The sequence below is a fragment of the Pelophylax lessonae genome, assembly GCF_965119305.1.
Source record: "Pelophylax lessonae genome assembly, chromosome: 1".
In the NCBI taxonomy this organism is placed as follows: Eukaryota; Metazoa; Chordata; class Amphibia; order Anura; family Ranidae; genus Pelophylax; species Pelophylax lessonae.
Window position 1 is genome coordinate 137,399,891 of NC_138768.1, and position 13,870 is coordinate 137,413,760.

General features: G+C 47.6%; 1 protein-coding gene across 1 annotated transcript in view; it reads right to left on the bottom strand.

Annotated features, from left to right (window-relative positions):
* Nucleotides 1-13,870, bottom strand: part of FCHO2 (FCH and mu domain containing endocytic adaptor 2) — a 316,629-nt gene that overhangs the window by 11,069 nt on the left and 291,690 nt on the right. The window contains exon 22 of the mRNA XM_082267434.1: nucleotides 7,453-7,652. Within this exon, the coding sequence (XP_082123560.1) occupies nucleotides 7,453-7,652 (200 nt within the window). The remainder of the gene's footprint in view (nucleotides 1-7,452; nucleotides 7,653-13,870) is intronic.

Consider the following 13,870-nt stretch of genomic DNA (forward strand, 5'->3'; position numbering starts at 1 on the left):
TGTGAAGGTATGAACAGACGACCAGGTAGCTGCCTTGCAAACCTGAACCACAGATGCCTGATGGCGAAAGGCCCAAGAAGCACTAAGCACCCCATTAGAATGCATCCTAACAGGGAAAGGTGGAACCTAACCCTTAATTGAATAAGCCTGCACAGCTGTCTGTCTAATCCATCAGGAAATAGTCGCAGCAGATGCAGGCAACCCTTTCTTTGGTCCATCTGTGAGTACAAAGAGTGAATCTGACTTTCGAAAAGACTCAGTAGTCGCCAAGTACACCCCGATTGCCCGAACCACATCCAAAGTATGCAGTGCAAATTCCTTAGGATGTTTAGGTTTAGGACACAAGGAGGGTAGTACAATATCCTCTTTTAAGTGGAAGGAAGGACGGATCTGGACAAAGCACAACTTTATCCCTGTTAACCACCAGATAGGGAGAAAGACAGGACAACGCCGCCAGTCCCGACAACCTGCGTACAGTAGTAATAGCCACCAAAAAGGCCACCTTCTATGATAAGGTAAGCAGGGGAATCTCCCAAATATTTTCAAAAGGAGGTTTCTGGAAAACCGACAACACCAAATTAAGGTCCCAAGGTGGCAACGGCAGTCGCACCGGAGGTGCCAAGTGTCGCACCCCCTGGATAAGGTTAAATACCATGGAATGGGTGGCCAACAGCCTTTGGAAGAAAATTGCCAAGGCCGAGACCTGAACCTTGATCATACTCAAGGCCAATTTTTGATCAACTCCCTGTTGAAGGAAGGCCAAAATCCGAGCCACCGAGTAAGAGGGAACCCCAAGAGACTCACACCAAGCAATATAAGACTTCCACGTACGATGACAGATCTTTCTAGATGTCGCTTTTCTCGCTTTAAGCAGAGTGGGGATCACTGAAGCAGACAATCCCCTGTCCTTCAGCATCTGGCTTTCAACAGCCAAGCCGTCAAAACCAGCGACTGTAAAGCATGATGGAAGATTGGCCCTTGAGACAGTAGATCCTTCCAGAGAGGAAGTCTTCAAGGAACGTCTGTGACTAGCCTGACCAGGTCTGCGTACCAAGCTCGGAGAGGCCAGTCTGGAGCCACAAGGATGACTGGAATTCCTTCCGCCTCGATCCTGCGAAGAAGTTTTCGCAGCAACTTGAGAGGGGAAAGGCATACATCAGCTGATACTGACCCCACAAAGCCACTAGCACATCTGTGGCGTCTGCCAGAGGGTCCCGAACTGGCCACAAACCTCTGCACTTTCCTGTTGATCCGAGACGCCAACAGATCTACTTCTGGAGTGCCCCAACGAAGGCACAACTGCTGGAACACCTTCAGATGAAGAGACCATTCCCCTTGATCCAAAGTCTGTCGGCTGAGGTAATCCTCCTGCCAATTTTCCACTCCTAGAATGTAAACAGCGGAGGGAGCTGGAATAAAGCGTTCCGCCCATGGAAAGATGCCTGCCACCTGCAAGGCCTCAAGGACACTTGTGGTGCCACCTTGGTGATTGATATAAGCCATGGCTGTGGCATTGTCCGACTGAATGCGCACTGGACAGCCCTGAAGGTACTCTGTCCAGTGGACTAGGCAAAGCCCCAGCTCCAGAACATTGATCGGTAACCTGGATTCTTCCAGGGACCAGACTCCTTGAGCAGAAAGAATACCTCCCCCCTGGACAGACTGGCATCGGTGGTGACGACTGTACAAGGATTTTCCTAGTTTGAGTGGCAGGGACCGAAGCCACAATATCAGGGACCCCCTGGTCACCTGGCTCAGCTGGATCTGGTTGTCCAGGGAATTTGGATCTTTGTTCCATTTGAGAAGGATTTCCTTCTAGAGGATTGTTGTGTGGAACTGAGCAAAAGAGACCGTATCGAACGACGACACAATCAGTCCCAAAACTCTCACACAAGTCCGAAGAGACGACCATTTGCTTGACACAAATAGCGGAATTGCAGTCTGGAGTTTTTGGAGTTTGGACTCATCCTCAGCCAGGGTCTTTCTTCCTCCGGACAAAGTCAGGCCCAGATAATCCAGTCTCATGGAAGGGACCAGGGACGACTTCTGAAGGTTCAGAATCCACCAAAAAGTTCTCATGGTGACCTCCAAGTTTGTCACCAGTGCTGTGGGAGACGCTGCACGGAGAAGCAGATCGTTCAGGTAACCCACGAACGATATTCCCCACTGACGTAACAACGCCAGAACAAGAGCCAAGACCTTTGTGAAGACCCGAGGAGCAGAGGCGAGACCAAAGGGCAACGCCACAAACTGACAGTGATCCTCTCCCACAGCAAAACTCAGAAACTGTTGATGTCCTGAACATATTGAGATGTGAAGGTAGGCATCTGTGATGTCTATGGAGGCCAGGAAATCCCCCTGATGTAGGGAAGCCACCACCGTGCGAACTGATTCTATCTTTAATTTTTGAACGCGCACGAAGCAATTCAGTGCTTTTAGGTCCAGAATTGGACGCACCTTGCCTTCTTTCTTGGGGGACCATAAACAGGTTTAAATAAAAGCCCTGAAAAAGTTCTTAATTCAGGACCGGAACTATTACTTCTTGTTGTAACAGGTCCTGCACTGCCCCAAAGAGAGACTGTAAGCGATCCGGGGACAGTTGCACATTGGAAGGGAAGAACCTTACCAGAGGGACGGATCGAAACTCAATCTTGTAATCCGACTGTATGACCTCGTGTACCCACTTTTCTTGTATCCGGGATAGCCACAGGTCCAGTAACCGGCAAAGACATCCCCCCACCCCAGATACGGGTGAGGGCGCACCTTCAGGGCGAAGGGGTCTTATCCGAAAGTCTGGAGAAGACCGATTTCTGTTTTCCAACCAGGGTCGCTTGGAGCCACCCGGAGGGGCCCTGAAGGCCTTTGATCCTCACGTGACCCTGAGGGACGGAAAAACTTTTTATGTGCTGAAAAGGAGGGACCCTGTCTATGACAGGTGATTACCTTGAAAAGGTAGATCAGACAAGGCCTTCTTGAAAGTCTGATCTGCAAACCAGCACTTTAGCTAAAGTATATGCCGAACAACCACTGCCGGCACCCACAGTCGTGCCAATAGTGGAGCCACATCCAGCGAGGCATCGCAAAGAAATTGCAGCCCCTGAATCAACTGGTTCACCAGCTCCGTAATGGCAGGGGGGAGATGTTCCCCCTCCAGGTCACAGCGTAGTAACTTAGCCCATTTAGTCAAAGTTTGCGACAGTAAACACCGGTCTAAATGCAGACCCCGCCAGGGAGTACATTTTGCGGGCCACAGACTCCACCTTTCTATGCGCCGAATCCTTTAAGAACGGGGAATCCTCCACTGGAATCATGGTAGCTTTATTCAGTCTGGAGACCAGAGGGTCCACTTCTTTATAAGGGACTCCTCAAAGGGGTAGCGTCTAGCAATCCGCTGAGGCACCCCAGGGGGATGCTTTGGGCGGTCCCACTCTTTTTTGACCATGTTGTCAAAATACGCGGGAAAAGGGAAAACCTTTGCCTCACTGGATGGCTTGTGAGTGCCAAACGTAACCTGTGCCGCAGTAACGTCCTCCATTTTTAGGGTCTCACGCACAGATACAACTACTGCGTCCAAAAGCACCCTTTCTTGCACAGTGGCGGAGGGAGAGGAGTCATCCTCACTATCAGAAGAGACAGGGCGCGAGGCAGTAGACTCGGCAGGGAGACCCACGTCTGCGGTGGCTAAATCAGATTCAGAATCTGACCCATCAGTTGAGGCAGGGGTAGGCGGGGGCGTTTTTTTGGTACTTCGCCCCTTAAAGGCCGCTTCCACCTGGGACACAAAAGATTCCAGGATCGCCAACAGTGCATTGATGGATGGCTGGGATTCGGAGGGCCCTGCGGCTTCCGAGAGGGGGTCAGGTGGGGAAATGTGTTCCACAGTGTCCATGCCGCACCAGGGGAACCCGCAGAAAAAAAAAAACTTTTTTTTTTAGCAATGTCCCACCGCGCTAAAGAGCCCACAAGAGGTCAGGCACAAAGCCCTGAAGACCATCAGCAGAGAGAGACCCCCAGACTCACCACCTGCACCAGAGATGCACCAGGAAGGCCCAGGATGTCTGTACAGCACGTGTCTGCAGCGATTTTTTAAACAGAAGAAAAAAACCTGAGTGTCAGCACTAGGGAATAGGAAGGGGCTCCACCGCCAAAAAAAAAAGGCTTCTAGGGACTCCAAAAATATGGCCAACATTTATGTTCAATGGGGATACACTGCAAAATGGCCGCCAGGCTACAGAAACATGGCCGCCGATCCTATGCAGCACATCGGCTACAAGAAAATGGCGGCCCCGTGCGGCCTGCAGAGCTTCTGGGGGCCCCCAAGAGGACCCCCCAGCCTCCTGGATGGGATCGACAGGATGGGGGGGGGCCCCTGGTAGTGAAAGGGGAGCCCCCCCTGCACGATCGATCGTCCGGTCCCCATCATTGGCATGATGCTCGGTCCTAGCCTCCAGGGTTAGCTGCAAGCGCCCCATATCCCCAGTAGGTGAGGGGAGGACAGGTAGGGGAGGAGGGGGAGGACAGGTAGGGGAGGAGGGGGAGGACAGGACAGAGGGGAATCCTAGGGATCCGACCGTCCTAGAAAGGTGCCTACGTCCACCCCAAATCCCGCCAGGGGGGGCATTACTCACCATACCTGGAACAGGCGGGCGCCATCTCCTGACAGAAACCCTCTCCACTGAAGTGGGGGGCTGTCGGCCAATAAGAACGCTGCAACTCGGGCCTAGACCCCGGTCATGTGCGACCAGGCAAGACGTTTCCCATCTAGTGGGACTATGTTGCGGCCGACCTAGCACAGAGCTGGGGTCTGCGCGTGCTCGCTGGCCGGCTGGGTTGACCACTGGATCTATATATCCAGCCCGTCACCAAGATCCGGCTTAGTTGCTTGTAGATCTCACAGGAAAAAAATCAGGAGAAAAAAAACGAATTAGAAAAAAAACTTTTTGCCAGGACCACAGATCCCAGCAAGGAACTAGGTCCTTACTCCTGACTAGGCAGATTAAAACGGACATCCGATAGCAAAGAGGGGGAGTATGCCTCCTGGGATTGCCCATAGGCGTAGCCAGAACTTTTTTTTTTGCCCAGTGTCCTACTCCTGTGGGGGGCAGTATAACCCTACTGTTATGAAGAACAGAGATTTATTTTGTTTTGAAAGAAAAAGAGAATCATTGATTCCTATGATGTAACAGGCTATGGTATAAAGTGTATAAGGGAAGATTAGAGGCAAAGATAGTGAAATAGAAAAGACAGTGCAAGAACCCTAAAGCTCTTACTTAGCTACACTGCTCAAATTGTAGCATGCAACGTGAACAGAACTGCAGCTTGTATGTGTTTGGCATATAAAGAATGCACTGGATTAAACTCCACCAGACAGATTCTTTATCGTAGGGCAGGACAGAAATCACATTAGTGGGAACCAGGCCTAATACTTCAAGAGCCAGCACATGCACAAAAGATAGATCCAATTAACAAAAGCTCTGCCCTACAATATAGAATGAGAATATAACAATTACTGTGTAAACAAAAACAAATAAATGTTTGTTAGCGCTGTTTGAGGGCCAGTTTACACCAGAATCGCACAGGAATGCGGGCATTTAAATGGCTGAAATTGTAGAAACTGCATAATACTGTGGCACCATGCGATCTGTTTTGTGTGTTGTTAAAAATATATTGAAACCCGCAGCAGATTGCACAGGCAGTGCATTTTGAGTGCAGAGTGGGAATGGGTACAGAATACACCTTTCCCGCATTGCAGTCGGGTGTAAAGCAGCCCTGATTATCACTTCTTTGATGGTTGCTTTTTATGTAATTTAGAGGAGTCAGTTTAGTTGTGATTAAACACAGCTAAACGCATGTAAATGTACCTAACAGCAACACATCTAAAAGCAGTAAAAAGTGATCAGGGAGACAAGCTGCATGAGGCTCCAACATTTAGGTACAGGCGGAAGATGCCCTGCTCCTGGAAGCCTGTTAAACTCTATGGGAGGCTGAAAGCTGCTGTGGCTGGATGGTTTACTGAGTGGTACTAACCCAGGGAGAAATGCCCAGAGCGCAGACATTGTCCTTTCCAGACATTTGTCCCTAGGTGCATACTGTCATAAAAGTTAGTACCACTCGTTTCACCATCCAGCCGTAGCAGTTTTCATCCCTCTGATAAGAGTTTAAAAGGCTGCCCAGAGTCAGGCTGGACAGTGCACTTGTGCCTTCCATCTTCACCTAAACGCCAAAGCCTCCTGCACTGGGCTCAACACCCATTGTGCATTGGGCCTAGTTGTTTATGTTTCCCAGATATTTTCTCCTGTGATAAGAGAAGCTAAATGCAGGAGTGCCAGTGTGAATGAGGCCTAAGCTGTTGGAAGAGAACTGAAACCTGACTTAAAGCAGAGTTCTACCCAAAAGTGGAAGTTACGCTTTAAGGACTCCTCACCCCATTACATGGCACATTTGGCATGTCATTTTTTTTAGGGGGGGTACCTAGTTTTGACAGGTACCTAGCTCCCACTTCTGCTTAGGCTGCCTAGGCAAGTTCTCCTCGCCCTCCTCCCCCCTTGCAATCTTCTGGGACACGTCACAGGTCCCAGATTGACCGGCCATTTAGGAGGTGCATCGCGACTCGCGCATGCACAGTGCGCACCCGCCTGTGAAGCTACAAGCTATCACATTCAGGTGCCCACACTTGTGAGGCAGTGCGCCGGGGGAGGCGAGGGAGAGAACTCAGGCGGCCGCATCGCTGGATCGTAGGACAGGTGAGAGTGTGTGTTTATTAAAAGTCAGCAGCTACACGTTTTGTAGCTGCTGACTTTTAATAAACACCAAAACGACTGGAACTCCGCTTTAAGAATCTTTGTTGTGATCTTTGTAAAATAATAACTTCACAGAGCAAACAGCTACAAAGGTCGTTTTAAACCCCTTTTATGGCTTGTCAAGAATATTTACATTTTTTTAAAGTCAATAGTTGGGATGCATGTGCACTTTAAGTATTCCAGAGGTTGTTAAAAGTAGATATTTGCTAAGAAATATCAAAAGCTGAGAAGGAAAGCGGCTCAGGTGAGACAAAGCACTCCGGTGCAGGTCGGATCCGCCATCCAAACCTCCATAACCACACGTGTGGCTATATCCAAACCTCGATAACCACACGTGTGGCTATATCCAAACCTCGATAACCACACGTGTGGCTATGAGTAAGCGATCTTCTGTATCGTGAAACACGTCATCCTGTCGCATGTCCCTGTGATGCCCTGTCTGTATTGATTCTTTATGAGGAATAAAAGACACTTCTAATTTCATTTACAGTACTTCTGAGTGCGGTCCATTTTCCTTTTGGTTTATAGATATTTGCTAAGCATGGTGCATAATGTCTAATTCAATTTAGGAATTGACCAAATGAACATATCTGAATTTAGCAACAGAAAAAGTCTGTGAATAAATCAGAAAGAGACTATAGAACAAGCTCACCATATTGCAGTTGGTAAAGATTGCATGTTTGTGACACCGCCATCCACTGGAACCACAACCTGTATATTCGATAATGCACTGGGCACTGCCATTGACTCTGGGTTGTACTTATAATCTAGCCTGACATCTGTAGTGGTGGGGTTACACTTCCAGTAGGTGGCCAGGTTTAGAGGTGTGGACTGAATTCCATTTGATGACACCTAAAATGAGAACTCACATTAGATCCTTTTAGCGCAGGACAATTTAGGTGAAAGGCTTTGTGTACAGAACTATGTTCAATGGTGCAAGAGAAACATAAAACTTAATGAACTAAAAAGGCAAATAAGCATGACTGATTTCCAGTCAAAAATTGAAAGATGAAATGTTTAAATACTAGAATGAAACCTTTGTAGTGTACACAGAAGTTGTTTTGCAATTCAGAAATGCTTGAGCAAAGGTCACCAATTCTTTGACTGTAAAACTACCGTTGCAGCCCTGAAGTACTGGAGTAATGGACTTACTTGCAGAATAATACACTGCATGGAGCTGGCAGGGAACGCTTTGACTTTCATCCACATTTCAGAGGATCCTGAGAATAGTTAGGACTGTTTCAATCAAGTAAAGGAGAAAACTATTTATGGTGTTTCTCAGCCATACACCCCAATAATCACTGGGAAGCATTTGGGCGGTTTCCAAGGTAGACGGAGGGCTCTGAGCCAGTTTGTCATTTCTGGTTCCATACAGCCCTGGCTATGAAAGCGGATTTCACAACAGTGATTGGATGACGTACTGTGCTGAAGAACGGTTTGCTCAAAATAGAACAAAACTGAAAGTACAAGTTTATCAATAGAGGACTTTATTCAAATGTGGTCATGTCTATTCTTTCAAGCAAACTGCTCTACTGTGTATAAATGTCCAGGGATTTAAGAATTGAGTGGCCACTTCTACTGTAAAGCAGGGCTACATTATCATGCATACAGTCACACAAATCTACATCTAAGCCAATGCAACAGAGTTCTTTTTCTTTAGCACATTTAAAGTGTTACTAATTCCAAAACAGTAAAATCAGTCTGTATACACAGTAAAGCATGCTTGTTATACTCACTGTGGAACCTAAGGGGTAAAAAAGGCTGTTTGATCCTGTCTTCTCTGATCCGCCCCCTTCTTCCACTGTCCCCAATCCATCTCTTTATAAGACAAGAGTTTTTGGAGTCACTCTGCAGATGCTCAGTTTGATGTGTATTGCTAGGGAGTTTTTTTTTCTTGGGAGGGTGCATGTGATCAGAACAGGGCCAATCAGCACTGTCCAAACAGAGGGCCAGGTGTCCTGCAGCCTCATAGAACAGTCAGAGTAGAATGAAAACTCCTCCTACTAGCTTAGAGTAGGAAACTAGGCAGAAAACTTGACTACACCTACAGTGCCTTGCGAAAGTATTCGGCCCCCTTGAACTTTGCAACCTTTTGCCACATTTCAGGCTTCAAACAAAGATATAAAACTGTAATTTTTTGTGAAGAATCAACAATAAGTGGGACACAATCATGAAGGGGAATGAAATGTATTGAATATTTCAAACTTTTTTAACAAATAAAAAACTGAAAAATTGGGCGTGCAAAATTATTCAGCCCCATTAAGTTAATACTTTGTAGCGCCACCTTTTGCTGCGATTATAGCTGTAAGTTGCTTGGGGTATGTCTCTATCAGTTTTGCACACCGAGAGACTGGAATTTTTGCCCATTCCTCCTTGCAAAACAGCTCGAGCTCAGTGAGGTTGGATGGAGAGCATTTGTGAACAGCAGTTTTCAGTTCTTTCCACAGATTCTAGATTGGATTCAGGTCTGGACTTTGACTTGGCCATTCTAACACCTGGATATGTTTATTTGTGAACCATTCCATTGTAGATTTTGCTTTATGTTTTGAAACATTGTCTTGTTGGAAGACAAATCTCTGTCCCAGTCTCAGGTCTTTTGCAGACTCCATCAGGTTTTCTTCCAGAATGGTCCTGTATTTGGCTCCATCCATCTTCCCATCAATTTTAACCATCTTCCCTGTCCCTGCTGAAGAAAAGCAGTCCCAAACCATGATGCTGCCACCACCATGTTTGACAGTGGGGATTGTGTGTTCAGGGTGATGAGCTGTGTTGCTTTTACGCCAAACATAACGTTTTGCATTGTTGCCAAAAAGTTAGATTTTGGTTTCATCTGACCAGATCACCTTCTTCCACATGTTTGGTGTGTCTCCCAGGTGGCTTGTGGCAAACTTTAAACGACACTTTTTATGGATATCTTTAAGAAATGGCTTTCTTCTTGCCACACTTCCATAAAGGCCAGATTTGTGCATTATACGTCTGATTGTTGTCCTATGGACAGAGTCTCCCACCTCAGCTGTAGATCTCTGCAGTTCATCCAGAGTGATCATGGGCCTCTTGGCTGCATCTCTGATCAGTCTTCTCCTTGTATGAGCTGAAAGTTTAGAGGGACAGCCAGGTCTTTGTAGATTTGCAGTGGTCTGATACTCCTTCCATTTCAATATTATCGCTTACACAGTGCTCCTTGGGATGTTTAAAGCTTGGGAAATCTTTTTGTATCCAAATCCAGCTTTAAACCTCTTCACAACAGTATTTCGGACCTGCCTGGTGTGTTCCTTGTTCTTCATGATGCTCTCTGCACTTTAAACGGACCTCTGAGACTATCACAGTGAAGGTGCATTTATACGGAGACTTGATTACACACAGGTGGATTCTATTTATCATCATTAGTCATTTAGGTCAACATTGGATCATTCAGAGATCCTCACTGAACTTCTGGAGAGAGTTTGCTGCACTGAAAGTAAAGGGGCTGAATAATTTTGCAAGCCCAATTTTTCAGTTTTTTATTTGTTAACAGAGTTTGAAATATCCAATAAATTTCGTTCCACTTCATGATTGTGTCCCACTTGTTGATTCTTCACAAAAAATTACAGTTTTATATCTTTATGTTCGAAGCCTGAAATGTAGCAAAAGGTCGCAAAGTTCAAGGGGGCCGAATACTTTCGCAAGGCACTGTATGGGGCTGTCCCAGGGGGTATACTCCCACCCTCTGCTATAGGTACTCAGTTTTGTTACAAGCAGCGTCAGAAGAGAAAAACACAACTCCATAGATGGGTGGGTGCTGTGTTCGTCAATGAACATCAGAGAAATTTTACAGTAAGTCAAAAATCCCACTTTTTCTTTCCTTCATTGACGGACACATCTCCTCATCTTCTTAACTACATTGGGCATTCCAAAGCAGTATCAAACATGAGGGGTGGGAACAGCAAGAAAAAAATACTTCACAAGGCTAAAAATAGTCAACCAGGTAACATGGAGCTCATCTGAAAAAATGTAAAACACCCTCAAAGAGGACCAAGTCCTTTAAACAGCAGCCTGCAAAACCTAGCAGCCGAAGGAAGCATCCGCAGATGCCAAAACATCCACCTTTTAAAACTTTGTGAAAGTGTTCACAGATGACCAAGTAGCCGCCTTGCAAACCTGCATCACTGACGTCTGATGACGGAAGGCCCAGGAGGCGCCCGAGTAGAGTGCGCCTTAACAGGGAAAGGGGGAACCTGACCCTTAATGGAATAAGCCTGAATCACAGTCTGTCTGATCCATCTGGAAATGGTTGCAGCAGAAGCAGCCAAACCTTTGCACGGTCCATCCACGAGGGAAAATATTGAGTCTCACTTTCTAAAAGACTCCGTAGCTGCCAGGTACACCCTTATTGCCTGAACCACATCCAGGGAATGAAAGGCAATTTCCTTAGGATGCTGAGGCCTGGGACACAGGGAGGGCAACACAATGTCTTCAGTCAAATGAAAATCAGAGACGACCTTTGGAAGGGACGCCGGAAATGGATGAAGAACCACCTTATCTCTGTGAACCACCAGGTAAGGCGAACGACAAGACAGTGCCGCCAGCCTCAAAAAATCCTGCACGCAGAAGTAATAGCCACCAAAGAGGCCACCTTCTGGGACAATGTAAGCAGGGGAACCTCCCGAATGCTTTCAAAGGAAGGCTTCTGGAGAACTGACAGCACCAAGTTGAGGTCCCACCGGGGCAATGGAGACCGCACTGGAGGAACCGAGCGTCTCACTCTCTGGAGAAAGGTACGCACCAAGGAGTGTATGGCCAACAGGCCAGCAGGGTGCATGGATGCAGACCCCGAAAGGTAACTCGCACCAGCGGCGACCGAATCAGATTCAGGATATGATGAGACAGAGCAAGCAGGTGAAGGCGGGGGATGCTTTTTGCTAGCCCATTTTCCCAGAACCAAATCTACCTTGGACACTAAGGACTTGAGGACTGCCGCCAGTGCAGTCAGTTGTTGGGACCTGGAGGGCCTGACAACCTCTGAGAGTGGATCAGGTGGTGAAATATGCTCCTCGGACTCCACGAATGGAGAGGTGAACCCACACAAAAAAAGTGTAGAACGCTGCAAGAGATACCCCACCACGCTAGCAGCACCACAAGGCCCAACACAGAGCACTACTGCAGCAACAGCAGAGTGAGGGAGAGAGACCCCAATAAACAGACTCACCTTCACCAGTCAGGTACTCACAGCACCGAACTAACTGCACACCATGCGGCGATTAGAAAGAGGAATATCAAGGGATCAAAACTAGAGGCCGGGGAGGGGCTCCCACCACCGATCCGGCTCTAAAAACATGGCCGCCGTTATTTTAAATAGGAAACCTCGAGAAAATGGCCGCCAAGGCTACACAAACGTGTACGCCGATCTGTAGCACAAAAGGCTACAAGAAAATGGCAGCCCCGCGCGGCTCCTGAGGGCCCCCAGAAAATTGAAAACGATCCCAACAGGAAGGCAGGCACCCCCACACCAGGCCCACCCCCTCCCAAAGTTCGATCGTTTGGTCACCGGTGGCGCGCTCCCCCCCCCCCTCTCCATCGTCAGCTCAACACCCCAGGCCATCCTTAAAAGGTATGTCCACCCGTGGGGGTGGGCAAAGGCCTGCCGAAGACCACAGAGAAAGGGGGGAGCGCTGACTGGGAGGAAGGGGAGCCCGGGGGTCCGAGTTCACCCCAGAACTCTCCAGGGGTAGAGGAGGGATGGCTACTTACCACACCAGGAACAGGGTGGGCACAGCCTTGGATAGACCCCCGATCCATCGTAACGTGGGTGCTGTCAGCCATGAGGAAATGTTGCGACTCAGGCTGAAGACAGTTCATATGCACCCTCGTAAGACGTTTAACTCACAGGCCAGCCCCAGTCCAGTGGGGCTAAGTCGTTGCCGACCTAGACCTGGAGCTGTAGTCTGCACGCACTCACTGGCCAGACTGGGGGGACCCTCCTGGATCTTGATTAACCAGTCCGTCGCCCAGTCCGGTAACTAATTGTAGATCTCACAGGGACAAAATAATAAAAAGAGAGAAAAAAAAATTACATTTAAAAAGAAAAAATTGCCAGGACCAGAGATACCAGCAAAGAACTAGGTCCGTACTCCTGACTAGGTTGAAAAAAACTGAGAACCTATAGCTGAGAGTGGGAGTATACCTCCTGGGACTGCCCAATAGGGATAGTCAAGTTCATTTCTGCCTAGTGTCCTGCTCCTGTAGGGGGCAGTATAACCCACGTAGTCAAGAAGATGAGGAGCTGTGTCTGTCAATGAACGAAAGAGAAAGGTATTTAGCAGTTTATATTCCCTAAAATATTTGCATTTCTGTGTACTGTGGTAGACCAGATATAGTGAATAAAATACAAAAGGGGTGCAGCGCTACAATAGAAAATATATATAATGTAAAATATAAACTCAGACTGTATAATTGTGAAAAAGTCCTGACTGAACAATTAAATCATAAATACTGTGCAAGCATAGAATAAAGGTAAAGAAGAGTCCTTTAAATGCCACAAATCCAAGCCATAAGATTAAGGGAAACCCGTGCTGTGAAGGATGAAACTATTGCACCTCTTCATAAGTGACTCCATCACCAGAGTATGTGCTAGCCTCTCACCTCAATTCCCAGACCTCTAGGGTCATAGCGCAGTGTGTTTTCAAACACCTGATGGGCTCCCAATCTGCTCAGCTTTGCCTCCAACCTCCAACCTCAGACCGATCATAGAGTAAGAGATTCCATCATAGAGGAGGGAACAAAAGGACATCTAGTGCTCTCCGTATATTCGACAATTTATTAAATGATAAAAGGTATTGCACTTACAAACATGGCACTATCCCAGTGCATAACGAACAGCATATGTGTAAAACAGCACAGCCAGCTGACCGCTCGGTGTGCGATCCCTTCGGAGTGTCGCGGGTGACGTCACAGCTCCTCCCCCGTACGCGTTGCGTCAGTGGGCGTGACTTCTTCAGCGGGGTACGTGGAGGGCGGCACCCGCACGCTATTTATTGATGCTGCTAAGCAACCGGACCAATCATCCCAGGGCGGAACAGGAAACTCTCAGGTTT